This window comes from Eulemur rufifrons, chromosome 2 (assembly GCF_041146395.1).
Source record: "Eulemur rufifrons isolate Redbay chromosome 2, OSU_ERuf_1, whole genome shotgun sequence".
NCBI classification, from domain to species: Eukaryota; Metazoa; Chordata; class Mammalia; order Primates; family Lemuridae; genus Eulemur; species Eulemur rufifrons.
Window position 1 is genome coordinate 30,496,082 of NC_090984.1, and position 21,459 is coordinate 30,517,540.

At 53.9% G+C, this 21,459-nt stretch overlaps 2 protein-coding genes across 3 annotated transcripts; one reads left to right on the forward strand and one right to left on the reverse strand.

Annotated features, from left to right (window-relative positions):
- On the reverse strand, positions 1 to 1,377 carry KBTBD13 (kelch repeat and BTB domain containing 13). The gene has a single exon (XM_069458900.1). The coding sequence runs from the start codon at positions 1,375 to 1,377 to the stop codon at positions 1 to 3; it is 1,377 nt and encodes a 458-aa protein (XP_069315001.1).
- A 6,321-nt stretch (positions 1,378 to 7,698) lies between these two features.
- RASL12 (RAS like family 12) lies at positions 7,699 to 21,400 on the forward strand. Of its 2 annotated transcripts, XM_069458913.1 has the most exons (5): positions 7,699 to 7,883; positions 9,908 to 9,964; positions 15,263 to 15,336; positions 16,049 to 16,239; positions 19,182 to 21,400. In XM_069458913.1, the coding sequence occupies exons 1-5, from the start codon at positions 7,781 to 7,783 to the stop codon at positions 19,555 to 19,557; spliced, it is 801 nt and encodes a 266-aa protein (XP_069315014.1). In that variant the 5' UTR covers positions 7,699 to 7,780; the 3' UTR covers positions 19,558 to 21,400. The 2 variants fall into 2 exon arrangements, with proteins under 2 accessions (XP_069315014.1, XP_069315023.1); XM_069458922.1 differs by lacking the exon at positions 9,908 to 9,964.
- Positions 21,401 to 21,459: the final 59 nt, after the last annotated feature.

Here is a 21,459-nt window from a genome sequence, read left to right on the forward strand (position 1 = left end):
TCACAGTTCTGGCAACGGTGAGGCCACAGGCCCTGGAGCGCCAGAAGGCAGCCTGAGAAGAAAGGTCTGCAAGGATCCAGGCCGTGGGAAGCCGATCTTCTCCCTAAGCAGTCGCCAGGTGCCGCCCTCGATGGCATAGAGCAGTGTGAACATGCGGTTGACCGTATAGACGGTGTCGCCGCGCACCACGGCCGTGAAGAGCGCTCCCTTGCTGTTGACGAACTGGCCGGGCAGCGCCGTCCATTGGCCCGTGGTGAGGTTGAGGCAGTCGATGGCACAGTGCAGGAAGTCGTCGGAAGGTCCGTTTCGCACCACGTAGAGACTGTCGCGGTGGGCCACCATGCAGTGGCCGTAGCTCTGCGAACGCCGCAGCTCGGCCACTGGCAACCACAGGTCGCCGCGCGCCACATACTCCACCACAGCTGTGGTGTCGGCCGGCCGCCACAGGCACACGAAGAGGCGGCCACGCGCATGGGCGCAGGGCGCGCCAGCGGCCGGCTGCGGCAGGTCGGCCACGAAGCTCCAGCAGCCCGCGGCCGGGTCGTAGCACTCCACGGAGCTCATGGGCGTTCTCTGGAACTCGCCGCCGATGGCGTAGAGGCGGCCGTCGAAGCCGGCCAGCGCCGTGTCGTAGCGCGGCTGGTGTGGGCTGGGGAACTCGCGCCAGGTGCCGCCGTCGGGGTCGTAGCAGAAGCCCAGCTCCACCACCTCCTTGTTGGGGCCACGCACGCCGCCCACGATGTAGAGCTTGTTGCCCAGCGTGGCCACTCCTGCCAGCAACGTGCTGGCCTCCAGGGGCAGCGGGGCCAGCGTGCGCCACGCGTCCTCCTCCTCGTCCAGGTAGCACATCGTGCGCGACGCGTCCTCCAGGAAGCCGGGCGCGGGCGCGTGCGTGCTCACGGCCACGTAGGTGCTGGGCCGCTGCGCCGCCACGTAGGCGCGGGCCTCGGGCAGCGCCAGCTCGGCCGCCAGCTCGCGCGCGCCGTCGCGGATGAAGAGCGCGGCGCTGTGGAGCACGTCTCGCAGGCCGAAGGCGGCGGCCGCGTCGCACAGCAACGCGCAGTTGTCCGACGTGAGGCTGTGCTCCAGGAAGCGCGCCAGCGCCGGCGCCTGCAGGAAGGCGGCGCACTCCACGGCCTGCAGCAGCTCCTCGGCGGCCGCCAGCGCCGGCCGCTCTCCGCGCAGCACCTGCAGCGTGGTGCGGAAGCCGCCCGCGCTCAGCACGCCCAGGCGCACCTCGGCCGCGCGCGCCTCCCGCATGCCGGAGCGGAAGAGGCCGCGGAAGAAGCCGCAGTGCTCCACCAGCAGGGCCTGGTCGGCCTGGAAGAGCTGGCCGCCCACCCACACCTGCACCGGCTCCTCCGGGCCCCGCGGCATGGCGAGCCTGAGGGCCGGAGGCCGTGCACTCTGGGGCTCTCCCTCCAAGAGCGGAAGAAATTTCCCCGGGGATATAAATATCTCCCTGGCTAAAGATAGTACGGCTCATGTGATGTGGTGGCTCGCAAGCTGAATGGCTGCGGGCCCGGAGGGCATCTGGAGACCTGCGTGGTCACTCATTTCCGTAGGAGAAATAGTAGTAATAGTGACCATATGCCGAACACCTGCATACTGGGCACGTGAGGGCTGCTAACAAAGATATCCCATTGAACCCGCATCGTACCAGCTGTGCGCCCTCGTGCATGTCCCGTAACTCCCTGACTCTTGGTGTTCTCGTGTTGGAAATGGGACCAATAATACTTATTTCACAGTATCGGGACAATATCTGTGAAGTGTTCCTAACAAGGCCGAGAGAGTTTAGGTGACTTGTCCAACGTCATTCAGCTGGGAAGAAGCAAGGACGGGTAATACACAGCCCATCCCTTCAGCTCAGAGCGGTGGGACATGCGGGTTGGAGGGAGAGGCGGAGATGGAGCAAATACATTGGGCCAGGCTGGAGCCCAGGACCAGGGTCTTAATTTGGCCTGAGATTCTGCCCCTGACTCTCAGCTAGTCCAATCTCTTTTTGAGACTGAGTTTCCTTCTCTGTAAGATGGAAAGGGTAGCCACTCGCTTTGTAGGTGAGCATCCAGTAAGCTCCTGCGTGTGGGACCTGACTTGGGATGGGAATGGGAAGCTGATGTCTATTCCCCATTTGCCGGGCTTCTGCGTTGCTCAGTGGCTCTGGGAAAAGGAAAGTGAGGCTGCAGAGGGGATTATATGCTTGTGGATGTGAAGAAGGGCTTCTTGAAATAGTAATAGCAACGTTGCCCTATGTGCCAGGCACCGTTGTAAGTACTTTATATTAACTCCTTGCAACAACCCTGTGAGTACATGCTATGATTCCCCCATTTAACAGATATTATCCATTTGTTACTTATAGCAACACTATGAACTAGATATTATTAACAGCCTCGTTTCATAGATGAAGAGACTGAGGCACCAAGAAGCTTGGTCACATGGTCAGAGAATGGTAGACCTAGGACTGGAATGCAGCCAGTCTGACTCTAGAATGTGTGCCCATACCAATGTGTTCTGCTGCCTTTCTGTGCTCCCAATGCTGGGCAGTCCCCTGGTACCAGGAGGTCACAGCTGGAAGGAACCTCAGGCTTGGTTCAACCATTTCATTTACAGTGGAGGAGCTGGGGCAGAGAGGGAAAGGGAATTTCCCAGGGTCTTGTAGCTTGGTGCAGACAGCTCCTGGCCTCTTGCTGCCCACCCTGTGGCATTTTTCCCACTGCACAGAACTTTGGTGGGTGGCCAGCTAAGACTCTGGGTCCCAAAATGTCAACTGGAAGGGAGCTTAGTGATTATCTTCTCCTCCCACCTTATTGTATATGGAGGAAACTGAGGCCCAGACCTGTGTAGGATGGTATTCATCATTTAGAAGATACTCAGCTGCCCCATCGTCACCTGCAGGCCTTCTTTGGGAGGATGACTGGCCCACAATGACCAACCAAGCAGAAGGTGGAAAGAGGGGGGAATCTCTTTCCCTCTTAGGACAAACATATGCATAGACCCTCATGTATAAATCTGTAGACCCAGCACCAATGTGGCTCCCCTGCTAGGGAACTCCCACCCAGTTCACTCCATCAAAGTGGGGCTGGAACATGGGGACCACTTGTGTGAGCTTGGGAAGCCAGACGCCTGGAGGAGGTAGCCAGAAATATCTCTGATGCTCTGCCCCAGGGACCAGACAGGAAGAGGAGGAGGAAATGGAGGGGGTGGGCAGGGGTCCCCATGAATACTATCCCAGGCCCTCTGCCAGCTCTTTCCTTCCCTGAGGCTAGACATTGGCTGAAAGGGCCAGGAATGTCCAGGCAGCAGGCATTACAGTTCCCCTCTTGGGGACAAGTGGGCTTTCAGTGCTGGGTCCTGGCTGTCCTTTTTGGTGGCCTTAGTGATATAGAGAGAGGGTGTCTGACTTCCCATTTCACAAATAAGGAAAGAAAAGCTTACAGATGAGCTGGGCTTTTCCTTGGTTATGAACGAGGATGTGGGGTGGACTGAACCCTGACAGCTCCAGCCCTGCTGCCTCCTTTCATCCGCACTAGCCTTGCCTCAGAGCAGAGAAACAGCTGCCTTCTGCAGGGCTCAAGTAATGGGCAGGACCAGGGAGGGACTGACCCCTAGGGGGCCGGGGCTGCTGCACAATCCTGGGGCCACAGTTTTCTACGAAATGGCCTGTTCTAGACACCCAGTAACTGGGAGACACAACCAGATGGAACCATCGCCTGGCCCTCTCCTGAGGGCAGGAGGGGGAGGGTATGCAAACCCTTCAGCAGAGCAGGCTGAAGTTTGCTCTCCGCTCCATTTTTCCCCAACTCCAGCCCTGGCTTGAGTGGGTTGGGGCTCATACACACACCCAGTTTCCACCATCAGCAGCCAGGCAGTAGGGAGAGGGTCACCCAAGGTAGGGAGTTAGGTTTCTGAGGCTGGGCTAAGGATCAGCTCTTTGGCCCTGCCCCCAAGGCCCCAGTGGGGTGTTGTCTGCAGCTGGGAAGAGTTTCCTCCTCCCAGACACTGAGTGTCCCTCTGGGATTTGAAAAGGACAAGGAACTATCCTGGCTGTGGGCAGCCCACAGAGTTCCCAGGCCCTGCTCGACCCTGCACCAATCTCCCTTTCCACTTTGCATCCCCCACACTGTGCAAGGTTGGGGGTGGGGGCAAGGAAAGGAGTCTGTGTCAGACCCTGAGCTTTTCTAGAGCACAGACCCAGCCTTAATTCATCCCTGTATCCACAATGATTGGCACACAGTAGGGGTCTGTTAAGTGGATTCCTGGACCCTAATCTATGTCTTCTCCATCAGACTGCAATCCCCAGTCTGTTGGCGAAGACACAGCCGTGTCCCACGAGAGCCTCCAGTCTGATGGAGGAGACATAACCCTTGCCCTGGGAGGCACCCCCACGCCCCACAGTCTGGTGGGGGAGCCCTCACCCTTGCCACCTATGGTGGTGTTTCTGCACATAGGGGACTGAGTGTCTTGTACTGCCTGGACTTGGAGAAGGAAGAGCACTGGAGATGGGAGTCAGGGTTCCTGCCTGGGCTCTGATGCGGGTACTACTACTGATTTGCAAAAGCTACCAACTTCTTTAGGCCTCATTTCTTCATCTATAAAGTGAAATTTGAATCTGACTTCTTAGGTTGTTCAGCTTTGACATCTGAATTTATTATTGAACAACCACAGAAGTGGTTATCATGTTGTGCCTCCAGAAAAGGCAGCAACACCACAAAGGGATACCAAAAGCTTACCTTTGTGTGAAATGGTTCCTGGAGGTGGGTGGCAAGGGTAGGACTTGCCATTGGGAAAACCTCCCAGGCCCTGCATGTCTAGACCTGACCATGCTGCACTCATTCACTCCAGAGATACCTATTGAGCACCTGCTGCATGCCCACTGCTGAGCTCGGTGCCACATCCTCTGCATTTTGGGTGCCTGAGGGCCTCCTATGAGGAAGCCTTCATGGAGGGTGAGGTCAGGAGAGTTGAGCTACTTGCCCTAGCAGAATAACCTCTCTCTTGACCTGAAGTGTCCAAACTTCTAGTCACTAAACAGTTGTGACTTCTTGGTAGGTAGATAAGAAATGTGTGCTCTTCATATCCAGGGGGAGTGGAGGGAACTATCATTTGCTTTTATGGGCCATGGGCCAAGCTCTGGGTAGGATACTTCCATGCTATGTCATATATCCTTAATGTTATTCCTATTTTAGGCTAGGTGTAGTGGCTCACACCTGTAATCCTAGTACTCTGGGAGGCTGAGGTGGGAGGATTGCTTGAGCTCAGGAGTTCGAGACCAGCCTGAGCAAGAGCGAGACCCCATCTCTACTAAAAACAGAAAAATTAGCCAGGTGTTGAGGTATGTGCCTATAGTCCCAGCTCCTTGGGAAGCTGAGGCAGGAGGATTGCTTGAGCCCAGGAGTTTGAGGTTGCAGTGAGCTATAATGATGCTACTGTACTCTCCCCAGCGTGACAGAGTGAGACTCTGTCTCAAAAAAAAAAAAAATTATATATGTGTGTGTGTGTGTGTGTGTGTGTATAATTCCTATTTTAAAAATGAGGAACTGAGGCCCAAAAGGGCAAAGTAGCTTATTCCATGGTCTGATAGTGTGACTGATCCCCGAGGCCTTTCCAGTCCACAGTGGGCACTTCTGGGTGCTGGATAAGCAGCCCACCGGTGAGGAGACTGAGGATGGGGGAAGGGACAGTTGCAGCCATGAGGTGGGCACTGTTTTCCTCCCAAGACTTAGAGGAAGGGCAGACTTTGAGCACTGAGTTGTCACAGCTGAGGGCCTGAGTAGCCAGCTGGCTACTAATCTTTAAACTATTAATAGAACTAGAAGGAAATTAAGGGTCATCTCATTGCATCGTGCAAGTCATGATGGTGTCTCCTCTGTAACACCTTTTGAAGTGGTCACCCCCTTGGTTGCTGCCAATGTCAGGGAACTCACTTCCTCCAAAGACAGTCCCCTTCTAACTACAGACAGCTCAAATGGTTAGGGAGTTCACCTTCACACAGCCAGAATCTGCCTCCTTGCAGCTCCTGGTTGGTCCAAGTTTTAAAGATGAAGAAACTGAGAACAGATAGAGGTCAAATAACGTCCCCAGCATCACACAAGCTGGAAAGTAGCAGAGCTCAAATTTATACGGGGTAGGACCTATGCGGGTCCACAGCTTGCCCTCCCTCCAGCAGTCCTCCAGTGAGATTAATTCTGTCCCCAGGGGCCCCATCCACAACCAGTCTGTCTTCACAGGACTGGGGCCAGCCCAGGGTTGTGGCTGGAACTTGGCTCCCACTTTCTCAACTCCTACAACTCAAAGGAAAACCCTTGGTCATTAGCTGTGGAGCAATTCTGGCCTGAGGGTGTAATCTAAACAAATTCCTCCCCATACCTTAGAGTCTTCATAACAGCTGGTTTACCATGCTCTCCCTGAAACACAATTAGGCTGAGCCAATATTCATGTCCTATCCAGGAAAATAATTTTCCCTCTTGGTGGAAGAGAAGTTATAGCCTTCCAGCTCTGCCGGGGACCCTGCCTGGGTTTCCATGGTTTCTCTTGTGGGTGGGTGGGTAGAAGAGCTAACCCTCTGGGGGGAGAGGAAGGAGAAGCACTGCAAAGAGAGGTCTCTGAGGCCCCCATTCCCCTCCCCACTCTAGCTTGAGTGTATTCCAGAAGAGAGGCTTCGTAGGGTCCTAAAATGTCCTCAGAGCTGATTCCATCATTCTCTATTAGGCCTGAGTCACATCAACGAGTTTTGGATTTATTTTCTCCTTCCCTTAGTATTTATAGAGGGGGACACCAGAGCCCAAAGAAGTGAGGTGACTTGCCCAAGATCACCCAAAGGAAGGAGCTAGCACTAGATCCTAAGTGTCCAGGTTCGCAATGTGGGCCCTTTGCGCTGTCTCCACATTTACCCTGAGTCCCAAGGGGAATGACCAGGTGACCCCTGCGAGGCCCACCACCAATCCTAGAATTGCTGTGGGCAAGTGGGAGTGCCAGGTTTTAGAACAAATACCCCATTTACACAACAAGCCACAAACACATACAACTCATTAGCTCTCATCAAGGAGAAACAGTAATCCAGGATGGATTAGGTTTCTTGAAGCTGAACCTATATCGGCCAGGAAATCTCAGTAAGGGGTTCTCACTCCCCCTTCCCAGGAGCCTGGGTTCTGCAGTGATGTCTCTAGAGTCACCACACCCAAGGGCAGGACAATGTGATGGGGGAAATAGAGCGCTTAGGCTGAGCTGGCTGTGACCTAAAGAAAGGAGGAGTCATGGAGTTGAACCCCAGAGGCTTCCTGGAGGAGGCGAGGGAGGCCCGGCTTGATAGAACAAAGGGAGGGGTGGATTTTCTTGCTGGTGGGAAGAGAATGAGTAGAGGTTAAGGAAAGTCTGGAAACATCCTCCCCTTTATCCCTCTACGCCCAAGATTCCCTCTCTCTGTTTCTTCCCAGGCGGGTCTGGGGGCGCCCCGAGGATGGAGGCGCCCGGGTCCTCGAGGCGGAGCACGGCGCTGGGGGGCGCGGCCGGCTGGAGCTCCCTCCCTGCGCAGGGAGCGGGATGAGCGGGCCGTGGGGGGCTCCTGCAGCCCTTACAAGGAGTTTGGTGGCGTCCGGGGCGGCCCCGCCCGCCAGGCTCCCCCGGCCCCTCCTCCCTGCCGAGTCGCAGCCGCTAGGCGCTCGGTGCGAGGCCGGCGGCGAGTGCCAGGGACGCCGCGTCCGGCTCCCGAGGGCCCCGACGGGAGGGCGCTCTGCTCGGGGCCCATCGGCCGAAGACCCGTGTCGCTCTCCACGGCGTCGCCATGTCCTCGGTGTTCGGAAAACCCCGCGCGGGGAGCGGGCAGCAGAGCGCGCCCCTCGAGGTCAACCTGGCCATCCTGGGGCGCCGCGGGGCCGGCAAGTCCGGTGAGTGGCGCGAGGGCAGGGGTGTGGGGGGGACCCGAGACACGGGAGTGGGTGGAGGGAACGCTGTGGACGTGGGGGCAGGTTCTTCCACTGGTTTGGGGGGCTTCCTTCACGCAGGTAGGTTGGGTGAGACACCGTGATTTTGTTCTTTGCCTCAGTTTCTCTGTTGCCGCGTTCTCGCTCTCTCTTCTCTCGGCTTTGTTCTCAACTCCTCCATCTCTTTCATCTGTCTTCTGTTCCTTGCCTGTCTCTTCCCTTTGTCTTCCCACTGTGTCTCTGTCCTCCCTGTCTGTGACCCCTGCTGTCCCCCTCCCTCCGTCTCTCCCCTTTGTCTTTCTCTCTGTCTCCCAGTCCTCTCCCGGTCTCCCTTGCCACCAGCCCCCCGACCCCTACCCCCATTTCCTCTCCTGGGACCAGCAGTCAGTCTTGGTGACTGGCTGGCTCCAAAGTGACTGCTGGGCGCTGATCTCCAGCCGAGGGCTCTCTTTGAGCTTTAGTGGCAGCCTTGCTACTCCCTGATTTAGGCTTCGTTGAAGTTGTCCCTTCCACCCCCGCATCCACACACCTCAGCCTGTCCCCACTGAAGGAAGTTGGTAGAAGTTACTAGCTAACTGGATTTCTCCCGGAAGGGCCACTCCCCCACTCCCCACCCCAATTCCCTGGGATTCTGGGACGAACTGTGCATTCTTATCAAATGTGTTTGTTTCAGGCCAGACCCCTCTCTTAACTTTCTGGAAACACATTGAGCTGTGGTCCCAGGTGCCTGGGACTTGTTCTTGATGAACCAAGATCTTGGGCTTCCATTGAGATAACTTCTGTCAACACTGAACTCTGGCAGCTGGAGCCCAGGGGGATGGAGGTGTCACCAGAGAAAAAGGATCTGCCTCTCCCCTGCCACCCAGTCCCAGACCGCCGAAGGTGCTGGGGCGGAGGGGCTCCTCCACTGGCTGGTTTTCTAGTTTATAGCTGTTAGTGATGGCCACCCCTGCTCAGTTAGCTGTGAATTTCCTTCCCCATGGTGTTCTTGGAGACTCACTGGGGGCCTACTCTCCGATTTTGAAGCCAGCCCTCCTGACTCAGAAAGGGGACTCCACATCTGGTTTTCCTACAGAAAAGATTTGCTTCTTCCCTTTGAAAATCACATTGCTATCTGTAGCTCTGTCACTAGTGCAGTTTAGCCAGTGACTACATGAATGAAAGAATGTAAATTTTGAAGTATGTATTCCCTGGGTATTAGTTTGCAAAATGACACTGTTAGGAATCCTAGGAAAGAATTTTAAGGATTTTCTTAACAATATCATATTACTTTTTAAGAATCCAGTATAATATTAATAGCTGGCTGGCCCTTTATGTAGCTAACCTCCGAAGCAAAGTCAGAATTCTGTAAATGTGTTCCACTGGGGAGAACTTCGTTCTAGAGTTTTACATTCTGCTGTGACACCCATGATGAGTGTGGAGGCCCTGGAGAGAGCCAAGACTTGGGCTGTGGAGGACCAGGACTAGAGTGTGTTTACTGGGGGCTGAGGTCTCACCTGGACCTCACCTGGAAATCCCTTCCCAGGGATCACACACCCACGATCAATTCTGCTCTTACTCTCTCTTTGGCTTGTAGCCAAAGCTGGAATAAATGCTCCGCACTTCAGAATCTTTGTGGCTTGTCAGGAGTGGGCCACGTCTCTCTTCAGTTGGGGTCTCAGCAGGCTGACCCCGAGGTGACTGGTTGCAGGGGTCCTGACCCCTGCACTCGGTCCTCACAAACACCCCTGTAGGCTTGCCTCTCATCGCTTTTCTTGGCATTAAAAAACAATCCCAGGGTGCAATTAGAGGGACTCAGCTTTTCATATTTCTGGTTTCTTCTGAGCTTCTCAAACCAACTTTTTAGTTCCCCAGCCACATTCCCTGAGAGAGCTGAGCGTGGTGTCAGCCAGGGATCAGGGAGGTTAGCTGTGGCCTGCCTAAAATGAGAGTGGCTGGCAGCCAGACACAGCGGGGAGACTGAGCTGACCTCTTTCTGCTTCTTGCAGCCCTGACCGTGAAGTTTCTGACCAAGAGGTTCATCAGCGAATATGACCCCAACTTGGGTAAGAAACCACTCCTTCCTGTACCTCCTGCTGCCTGTGCCCCACCTGGAGTACTCCCTGGGACCTACCCCGTGGGTGGGCCCTGGCCAGAACTGCACATCTAGGGGCAGAAGGAAGGAGCCACCAGGATGACTCAGCCCATGGGGGAAAATGTTTTAAGTGTCAGAAATATCCCTTTCACAGCCCACCCAGGCAACTGGGGCTGATTTGCCCTAAAATATGAGGTGTGATGAGATTTTAAAAAAATAAAATAAAATATAAAAAGCAAATATAACAGGATATCCACATCTAATAGGTGTCATTCTTCAAGATGATTACTCAGTGTTCTTTTCCAGAAAAGCTGGACAAGACATTTGAGAAATTCTTTTGTGGTGCTGGTTTCTGAACCAATTTTTGAACCACATGAGACAACTAGTCTTGTTTTATAGCTACATCCTGGTATTTGGAAAAAGGGATGTTTGTTGTCACAGGGCTGAGTTTGAATCCTGGCTCTGCCACTTACTGGCTGTGCAACCCTGAGCCAGTCACCTAACCTCTCTGAGCTAGTTTCCTCATCTGTAAACTGGGCATAAAAATACCCATCTCAGAGAATTACTCTGAGGATTAAAGAGATGACACGTGAAAGATCAAGTGCAGTATTTGACCTGCAATAGACGCTCAGTGCATATTTGCTTTTCCTTCTTCCTCAAATGGTTTCCTGTGCATACGATTAATCGGATCAGTGTTTCTGCAAATTATTTTTAGTAGCAGGACCTTTTCCTAAAATAACCTCTTACATGGAACCCTAATATCTAAAACAAATAAAAGCAGGATTTTATTAGTGCAAATATAACTTAAAGCTCACATTTATATCATTTGTTTATTGTAAACTGTCCACTGGGAACAACAGGGTATCTGGATGATCTTAGGCTGTTGAAAATGGACATTGCAGTCTAGGATTATTTTCTCCACTCATAAAAACAGAATAAAGCATTCGTGGGTCCCCCGAGGGCCCTCTGAAGACACCAGGGCTCTGTGACACGGGTCAAAAACTCACCACACTACCTGCAGCAGGTCCCTGATCGAATGCCACTACCGTACTTGGAAGAAAGAGCACCTTAACCCAGCAGTGCCCACCAGCCCCTTAGTTCAGGTGGGGGCAGAGTACTGAATCCTGGTGTTGGAGCAGGAAGAGACCTCGGGGCTGTTTAGTCTTATGGTTAAAAAAAAATTTTTTTTTCCTTAGGTAGCAGAATCCCTTCATCCAAATCTTAAACAGAACTCCAGGTGTCAAAAAGAGAAAAAAGAAGGGTTCCCTTGGTTAAGTCAGGGGTACAAGGCAGGCGAGGCACTGACAGTCCCTAAGGAGTTTGTTCCTCAAAGCCCTGTACCTTGGTGCTACAGTGGAGGAAAAAGGCCCACGGAGCTGAGGCCTCTGGGCCGAGGTCACACAGCAGGTCTGAGGGGAGCCCCTTTGGTTAGCAGAGGTCAGCTCCTGAGAGAGGGGGACAGGGTGCAATGGCGTGCCGGCCAGGGAGGTGCCGGGGAGGCCAGACCAGGGCATCAGAGACGGGGCAGAGGAGTTGCAGATGGAGGTGAGGTGGCAGCGCGGCAAGGAAAGGCACACGGGCAGGTGGGGGGATCCCCACGAAGCACCTCAAAAGATACATTCTGCCCAGTTCAAATACTGCAAGGGTCACGCTTACGCGAAAAATGATTCCATTTTATCTGAGATTCAAGTTTCACTCAGCATCCTGTATTTTTTCTGGCAATTCGCCTCCAGCCTCTCTTCTTCCCTGCCCCCAGTCCAAACCCTTACATGGGGTCCCACCGGATGAGCCTATTACAGTGGCGGTTTGAGCTTCCTGACTGAGTAATTTTGGAGTTCGGACCTGGTAGTGGAATGAGGGGGTCAGGCTGTCTGGGTGAGGGACAGCCCTGCTGTGGTTAGTGCCCTCGGTCTTGGTCTCAGCCCACACTGAGCGCCCACAAGCTAGAGAGGCGATAGCTAGAGACACACAAGCTAGAGACACTCTACTCTCAGACGTTATAGGGGACGGTGCCGTTCCTCAGAGGTTCTCCTGGGAAGGGCCTAAACATTCCGCCCACTGTCCCAGTGCTGGTTCCAGAAACAGCAGAGACTGTGGGACCAGAGCTTTTCCTCCTGAGGAGAAAGGGCTGAATGTTCAAGGGGAAGGTTAGCCACCAGGCAGACGTTGGCAAAACAACTCTCCACCCTTTCCAAGGTCTTCTAAGAGCTTGAGCTCATTCTGGGAGCCTCTTGATGGTGGAGATTCACTCCCGTTTCCGGCATGTAGCACAGTACTAGGCACAACATAGATGCTTTTAACTGTGGTTTTAGGACTTTTGGTTTTAGGGTTACCCTTTAGGGAAGAGCTCCTATTATTATCCCCATTTTGTAGGTGGAGAAACTGAGGCAGAGAGGGCTCGGTGATTTGACTAAGATCATGGAGACCCCCGGGTACAAAGGAAGACGAGACAACTCATCTCTTTACTAGGGGCAGCCTCGTGCTGTAGCGTACAGAGGGCCTTATGCTAGCGAGAGATCTGAGTGGCACTGGGCCCTCGGATCCTCGATTTCCCATTCAGTGCCTGTGGAAGGGCTTTGCCTGTGCTGAGCCCCCCAGGAGGAGATGGGGGTCTCCAGGAGAATGTTCTCCTCTCACAGAAGGGCTGGGGCATCTCACCTGGCTTGCCCAGTGGATAATGTTAGCTCTCACCTCTCTTGCCCTCATTCTGCTCCGGTGAGACACGAGCACCGTTGCTGTGGCATTACCCTGCACACGCTCTGACCAGAGCTCAAGAGAAAGACACTTTGGGAAACAACTCTTCCCTCAGCATGGAAGACTACAGAATACTAACTAGCGCTGGGAGTTGTGAAGCCCACCAGAATACCCCGAGGCAGGGACTTGGTGATGGAAAGACTGGACATCAATGTGACTGGGAAAGGAGCCCCCCTGACCCCGCCCCAGCCCCTGAGGCCAGTCACCCCATCTGTAAAGGGGAAGCTGGACTAGATGGCCTCTGAGGCTTCTTCCAGCTTGCCCCGCCATATTCCACGTCCCCAGCTGTTCTTCCCTTGTACTCTGCTCAGGGGGTGGGGGGGTGCCAATGGGGAGGCAGCCCAGCCTTGGAAGACCCGAATTCCAGTTGCTTCTGCTGATAGGATGCTGTGTGGCCTTGGGCGAGTTCCCTCCTTCTCTGGGCCTCATCTTGTCCTCTCGCTACAGTGGAGCTAACAGCAACCTCAAAAGGCTGTCGTGCTGTAAGGGCAGCGGGAGATCAAGGTTGGGCTAGAACCTTTTGTGGGCTGGGCAGGACACTGTGCCTGTTGGGGGAATGCCTAAAAGGGATGCATCAGACAGCTTTGGCAGGAAAATAAAGACAAATCTGAACGAGATGTAGGCATCTGGGGGCAGGTCTTCTTGGACCAAATATAGTTAAATATTTGGGGCATAGTTTCCATTAGATTTTTTTGTCTTTGCATAAGAGCAGCTATTTATCCAAGTTCCCAAAGCAGGCTGGGGACAAGAAGCTGTCTGTGATTCATGCTGGATGTTAGTGGACTTGGAGTGTGTCCAGGCCTGGCTTGGCTGCCAGTGGCCCTCAGAGAGACGTGTTTGACTGTGAATCCAGCCAGGGTTGGGAGGGTGCCCTTCTCACAGTGGATGCTGCCAGGAAGGCAGAGAGCATCTCGGTTCTGCCAAGAGGGGTCGTTTTTAAGGTCACTGGGGGCAGGGGACCACCAGGAAAAGATGAGGTGCTCCAGTGGCATAGGCAGAGATCGGGGGTAGGGCGAATGATTGCCAGTGTGTCTGTGAGGTCCTCTTTGCATGAGTGGCCACTTGCTTGCTGCTTTCTCAGGTTTGAGGTCATGAGAACTAAAAAAAAAGTGATAATTCATGAAATTCAAATGAGGTCAGTAGCTTATAATATGGTACCATGGTACCAATGTCAGTTTCTTGGTTTTGGTCATTGTGCTATGGTTACGTAAGGTGGTAACATTGGGGGAAGCTGGGTGAAGAGTACATAGGAACTCTGTACTATTTTGCAACTTCTATGTGAGTCTAAATTTTTTTCAAAATAAAATGTAAGAAAAAAATATCACCTGTGAATGTGAACCTGCCCTGCTAACTTGGAGCACCACGGTCCCCATTGCCCTTTACCAGGCACTTCTAGTGGCCCAGGCACCATGTCCTGGGGGCCTGTCCACTCCTGACACACAGAGCCCTGGGAGATAAGACTATTAAATGAGCTAATGTAGGGACAAGCACTTAGCACAATGGCTTGGAAATGGTTAGCCAGTGTTACTGTAGTATTCCCATTTTAAATTGAGGAAATTGCCTCAAAGGGCTGAAGTGACTCAGCCAAGTCACGTAGCTAAAAAGCAGCTGAAGTTGGATTTGATTCCACATCTCCAGCTTAAAACATTTTCATTATTATTATTTTTTTTTAAGAGACGAGGTCTCTCTCTGTTGGCCAGGCTGGAGAGCAGTGGTACAATCACATCTGACAGCAGCCTCGATCTCCTGGGCTCAAGCCATCCTCCTGCCTCAGTCTCCTGAGTAGCTGAGACCACAGGCATGCACCACCTGACTAAATTTTAAATTTTTTGTAGAGATGGGGTCTTGTTATATTGGGAAAGCTGGTCTCAAACTCCTGGCCCCAAGCAATCCTCCCACCTCTGCCTCCCAAAGTGCTGGGATTACAGGCATGAATCACCCGTGCCCGGCCCCAACTTAAAACTTTTGACTACACTAGACTCCTCTGCTGTCATGTTGACAAAGATTACTTGTAAAACCTTCTTGGAATGCTGCCTCCATTGTGTTGTGTGCTTCTGTCTCCCCTTATCTCTTCTCCCACTGGGGGCAGGAGGGCTGTCGTTGGGGGCCTCCTGCAGGCCAAGTACTGTGGTCGGAGGGGAAGAGGGTGGAGAAGGTTGGGGTTTGGGAACGGAGGGGCCGGCAGTGCAACTCCTGAGCCTGTGCTGCTAACTGGGCCTGTGGACCACACACTCCATCCTGCCAGCTTTGTGCATGGGCCCAGACACAGTCCTGTCCCCCGAGGCATGTTCTGTGAGTGGCTGCTGATGCTCTGAGCCCGGCGGGAAGAGTAGCATCTCCTTGGTGGGAGGTTCTGCCCACATCTTCCATGTGGGTGAGAACCAAGGACTTTACAGCGGTCCCAGCTCAGCCCGGGACCCAGAGCAGCTCCCGAGGGCCCCCTGATGCCACACAAGGGAAGCTCAAACTTAGACCTAGTTCACTGCGTCTGACCTGCTGACCGTCTGTGTTGCAGAGGACACCTACAGCTCCGAGGAGACTGTGGACCACCAGCCTGTTCACCTGAGAGTCATGGACACCGCAGACCTGGTAACGTTACCCCCATTTACCCGTGGAGAGCTGAGAATCAGTGTAGGCTCCTAAGAAGTCCTGGTCCAGAGTGGGGGGCCTCACATGGGAATTTGGATCCTTTTAAATTACATTTTGCTGCGGGAACCTGAACAAGGCGCTCACCTTTATGGGCCTGAATCCTTCATTTGCCAAATGAGAAAGATGAAGCGGGCTGAGAGGCCTGAGGGCGGCCGGCATCAGCTCTGAGATCCATGCAATGGGGCGTTCTGCTCACGCACACATGGAGACAGGTGCACACCTGCTCACACAGATGCTCCTGGTGTGAGGCCCTCGCCCAAGCCACCCCCAACACACACATCTGCCCCCATGTCCTTGCCGCCCCTACCAAGGCCGGATGCCAGTTATTCTCAGAAGCCAAAGGAGCAGCACGAACCTGACCCGAAACCAGGGACAGCCAGGTCTCTGTAGGGGCCATGCCAGAGTCTTTGGCTCTGTGCCCAAGGGGCCGAGGTCTCCAAGTCTCTGGCTGGGTGGTGGGAGGGAGCTCCATGAGACAATGTCTCCTTTCACGCCAAGCCAAAGCCACACTCAAGTGCCCCTTTGAAAAAGGGTTCTGCTGGGGAACAATGTACAAAGACCCGGGGAGTGCGGAGGTGGGACAGGGCAGCTCAGGTGAGGGCCTTTCCCCTGACCCCCTCGGCCCCTGAGGGGGCTTCTCTCCTTACCCCAGGACACCCCCAGGAACTGTGAGCGCTACCTGAACTGGGCCCATGCCTTTCTGGTGGTGTACAGCGTCGACAGCCGCCAGAGCTTCGAGGGCAGCAGCAGCTACCTGGAGCTGCTCGCCGTGCACGCGAGGGAGACGCAGCGCAGCTACCCCGCCCTGCTGCTGGGCAACAAGCTGGACATGGCCCAGTACAGGTGAGGCGGCCAGTGTGGGCCTCATCTTCAGGGATTAGTCAGCTGCTAAGAACAGTAATCCCCTCAAATTTCAGTAAGAAGGATTGTGTTGTAAGGGTCCAGTGGGCATTGGTCTTCCAGTCAGCCAGGGACAGGAAGGGCAGGGCATCCGGGTCACACAGGGGCTGGCCCCTGAAAGTCAGAAGAGAGGCCACTCCTGTCACCCTTTTGGGTCTCTGTGGTCTCTCTCAGGCTCACCCTTCCTTGCCTGAGTCTATAGGACAGTCCAGTCCCACTCCCAGCACTGAGGGGCAATCAGTGCCAGTTCTGGTTTGACTGGCTCCTCGGGTCAGGTGGCTGCTCTGGTTCAACCCACTCTGGCCTCACCCAGGCTCACTCCCACAGCTGGCCATGCCAGGGGCAGGTTCTCTTAGACAGGGCTGGACCTGAATCAGAGGTCAGAGACTGGGCCAGAGGGCACATCACCACAGAATGCTGTAGCCATATTTTGCTTGGCCACCACCTTGTTTTAAAAGACCTGTAATTGGAATGCTTTGAGGTGGGGCATGCTCTCTCCAGCTGACCGCAGGCCTCCCCAGGCCCCATGGCTTACCTCCACCCTCTCCACATGCTGGAATTGCCTGCCTGACCCCGAGGCACTGAGGCTGTGCTGCCTGAACTTGATGAGTGATCCTACTGGATTTCTCCAGCACTGACATTTGTCCTGTGTGGCCGATCTGCCTGCAAGGTATGGTAGCTTCCACCAGCCTTGCACCCTGGCTGGTCAGTCCTGCTCCCCAAGGCCCCAAAGATGCATTGACTGGTGTTTGTTTAGAAGGGTCAGAGGGGCAGTGGGAAAAGTGAGGTGTGGGCTCATGAAGGGGGACCACAGGAAGGGGCCTTCCCAGGCAGTCAAGCCCTCAAACCCAGACAAATCACATCTCAGGGAATGAGGAAAGTCATGTGTTTGTACAGCCACTAAAGGTAGTCTTTCAGGAATAACGGGCCCTGGAAGAGGGGTCAGAAGACTGGATTGTGGAAGTTTGAGGTTGCAGTGAGCTATGATGACACCACTGCACTCTAGCCTGGGTGACAGAGCAAGACCTTGTTTCAAAAAAGAAAGAAAAAGACTGGATTGTGAACAGGCCAGTTTTTAATATGGGGAAAAACACTAGACCACTGTTTAGACCCCAATCTTTGTCAAAGGGGTTGTCTAAAAATGATTTGGGAGCAAATGACAAAGAATACATGGCTGAAATGAAGTAGCATCAGTTCCCTAAGAACAAGTTATGACAACTTATCCCCCTTTCATTCTTTGCTCAAGTCCCAAGGTTAGTAGGTTAGGATTTGGTAAGTGCAGTAAATCTAACTTTTAGCTGAGCATTGGTCATTGTCTCCCATGACTGTCTCGCAGCTAACAGGATAAAATGTGGGTCAGGGCTATGTATCCCAGATCTCTGATAAAACTCTCATTAGAAGTTTGAGACCAGCCTGAGCGAAATAGTGAGACCCTGTCTCTACAAAAAATAAGAAAATTAGCTGGGTGTGCCGGTGCACTTGTAGTCCCAGGCAGGAGGATCACTTGAGCCCAGGAGTTTGAGGTTGCAGTGAGCCATGATGGCACCACTGCACTCCAGCCTAAGTGACAGAGCGAGATCCTGTCTCAAAAAAAAAAAAAAAACCCAAAAACGCACCTCAATAGACTGCAACAAAATAAGAAAAAGGACAGTGTTATATGCCTGTGTCACCAACTCACACACATACATGCATGCCAGGGGTTCTTCTTTCTGAAAATTCATTATTCTAGCCCCATAATGACAAAGTTGCAGATTCAAACTCATAAAAGCAAATAATACCAACCATTCTTTCAAAATGGGTTCCTTGGGAAGCAGTGAGCTTAAGGACAGGACGGCAGCCCTGGGTGGGGAGTGGCTTAGATGCTGGCCCCTGGCCCTTTTTGTCCCAGTCACCCTCTCCCTCTGATACCCATTCCCCTCCTTGGAGCAGCACCCTGGGAAACCAACCCCTCTCAGCCCCCTGCTCCTGCCACACTGACCTTGGCTCAGAAACCTTTTCCCACCACTGCCCAGCCTAGTGTCTCCTCTCATCTCATGGGCTGTGCCGTCATCCCCAGAAATGGTGGGTGGGGCAGCTTGGCAGTAGGTCAGGAGGATTCAGCCAGTGGAACCTTGGCCCCAAGACCTCAGGGACTCTGTCTCTTCCCCCTTCTGCACAGCTGACCTACTGAAGAGCCAGTCTTCTCTTCCCTCCCACCTCAATCCCCATGGCTCTCAGGTCAGAAGCTCCTAGGACCTTCCCAGTTTCAAACCTTCTGTCCTGCCATCACAGGAGGTGGTATAGGACCAAGCTGGCATAGGTGTTCTCCACCTCTGCTTTTCCCAATCCTCACCATGACATGTTGTCACCCCCTGGGCAAGCAGACAAAACTCCCCACGAGCCCTGAGAGCTCTGCCAACCACAGGCTTCCAGAGTCACCTCTGTGGTCCAACACCCTTCAATCCAAACAACCAAACAACTGCTTCTCTCCAGAGCTGATCCCACAAGCCAGGGCTGTGGGTGGCCCATTTCCTGCCCCAGGGACCCATGCTGGGGTGGAGGAGAGGTGGGGCTGGGAATGGCGTTCTTAGTGTCTCACATGGAGTAGCAGTTTCTCTCATCTCATCCCTAAATTCTGGCTGTGGTGACATCAGCCATGATTTATTAAGCCCTGACTCTGTGCCAGGTACCGTGCTAAGCACTCAACACAAATTGTCTTAATCTTAACAACTCTGAGAGGCAGATGTCATCATCCCATTGTACTGATGAGAAGACTGAGGCTCAGAGATGAAGATGACCCCAGACCGACCACCCAGCTAGTGCGTGGGGGCTGGGTGTAGAAGCTGATCTGCCTAACTTGGAACAGCGTGCGCCTAACTCCCTGCCCTGCCCTGCTTCCTCACCAGGCAAGTCACCAAGGCAGAGGGTGCGGCGTTGGCAGGCAGATTCGGGTGTCTGTTTTTCGAGGTCTCTGCCTGCCTGGACTTTGAGCACGTGCAGCACGTCTTCCATGAGGCAGTGAGAGAGGCGCGGCGGGAGCTGGAGAGGAGCCCCCTGGCCCGACCCCTCTACATCTCTGAGGAGAGGGCCCTGCCCCCCCAGGCCCCACTCACCGCCCGGCACGGGCTGGCCAGCTGCACCTTCAACACCCTCTCCACAGTCAGCCTGAAGGAGATGCCCACCATAGCCCAGGCTAAGCTGGTCACCGTGAAGTCGTCCCGGGCCCAGAGCAAGCGCAAGGCACCTACCTTGACTCTACTGAAGGGCTTCAAGATCTTCTGAGGCACCTCTTCAGGAACCCCAGACTCGACGGCTGGGCAGGGCTGCAGGACAAGCGCTGGCTTGTCACCACTGGCCTTTCCCTCTGATGGACCAATAGCCCTCACCCTCTGGTGGACACCTGACCCTGCCTCCAGCACCCAGCAGTGTCCCTACACTTAATGCACCATGTGAGCTGGAGGGACAAGCGGGGATGCTGCTCCTACTCCCCCCAGGCCTTGTTCTCCATGATAACCACAGCATCTGTGACCCTGGAAGGAAAACAGCCACTGCGACAACCCAGACACCTGGGGACAGCCGTAAGCAGGAAGAAATTGCAATGTTCGTCCTGCTACCATCACCCCTTCTGCTCCGGCTACTGTTGGGCCAGCTGTGGCACTTAATGGACCGTCTGGGTGGAGAGCTCCCAGGAGTCCTGTCACTGTGGAGGCCAGAGAGCAGCCAGCGGGAGTGACAGCCCTGAGGTCCTTGCGCCACCTGGTGGACGAGAAAGGCAGGGCAGCTGCAGGTTTCCAAGGCTAGAGCCTGGCTCTAGAGCCCCAGGCAACAAACCCCACGGTTTGCCCAAGGAGAATCTAGTTAAAATAATCCAATGGGACAGCCTGGGCGGGACAGAGAAGTCCCAGGAAAGGCTACTTCCCTCACTGTGCCTCTCAGTGAGGGCAGAAGGCTGGGCGGGGGCTGTGAGTTGTGGTCGTCCAGTGTGAAGAGCCTGAACAGTTCTTTCACCAGCATACAGGGTCCCCTCATTTCCCCACCGCTAAGGACTCTGCCTAGACCCTCGGAACCAGCCCTCTCAAGTTTAACGCTAAAGGCTGCAGACCAAAGTTGTCCTGTCCAGTGACAACTACCCAGGGCTCCTGGCAGTAGCAACGCATCCAGTGGGCACTGGTAGCCGGCCAGTCGCAGGTAGGAGCACCGTTTACCTGTTTGTAGTCTGGTCTGGCAGGACCCAGTACCCCCAGCAATGGGTCTGAGTGTTCACAGCGCACTTTTGTAAGATAGAATCTAAAGCATTTGGGGCTAAAAAAGTAATTTTTTTGTATAAATTATTTGATGGTGTCACCACAGCTTAGAACACCATGCTCAGACACAGGATTAGAACACTCCTGTGGGATCCCGCTGTTGGGAAGAAAGGGCTCTCAGAGGCAGGCAGTGCAATCACTTCCAACGTTGTTTGCCGCAGGCCAGGTCCGAAGGAAGTCCTCACAGACCCTTCGCAGGTAAGCAGGAGAGGGCTCTGGAAGGTGGGGGCTTGAGAAGAGGATTCTGAGCCCAGAATCCTGTTCCTTCCCCTCTGAGCCATCTCAGGAGGTTGGATTGAAAACTGTGTCTCTGGCTGGGCGCAGTGGCTCAGGTCTGTAATCCCAGTGCTTTAAGAGGCCAAGGCAGGAAGATCGCTGAGGCCAGGGGTTTGAGACCAGCCTGAGCAATATAGCAAGACTCCATCTCGACTGGCCCACTGGGTGTAGTGGTGTGCACTTGTAATCCCAGCTACTCAGGAGGCTGAGGCAGGAGGATCACTTGAGCCCAGGAATTCAAGGTTACACTGAGCTATGATCAGGCCACTGCACTCCAGCCTGGGCAAATAGAGACAGACCCTGTCTCTTAAAAAAAAGTAAAAGAAAACAGCATCTCTAACCCAATCTTCAGCCTCATTCTATAAATGGAGAAGCTGAGGGCAAAGGGAATCTGTAGCTACTCAAGACCACATGCTGAGAGTCCTGGCCAGGCTTCCTGACCCACAGGCTGGCAACGGGTTTTGCACTTTTGCTCCAAGCCACTTGTGTGTGCGTGTGCGTGTGTATGTGTGTGTGTGGACCACTACTATTTGAACAAACTATGCAATTCCAACAGCTCACTTCCAGGAGCATTTTAATAAAATATTTTTTTTAAATAATAGAA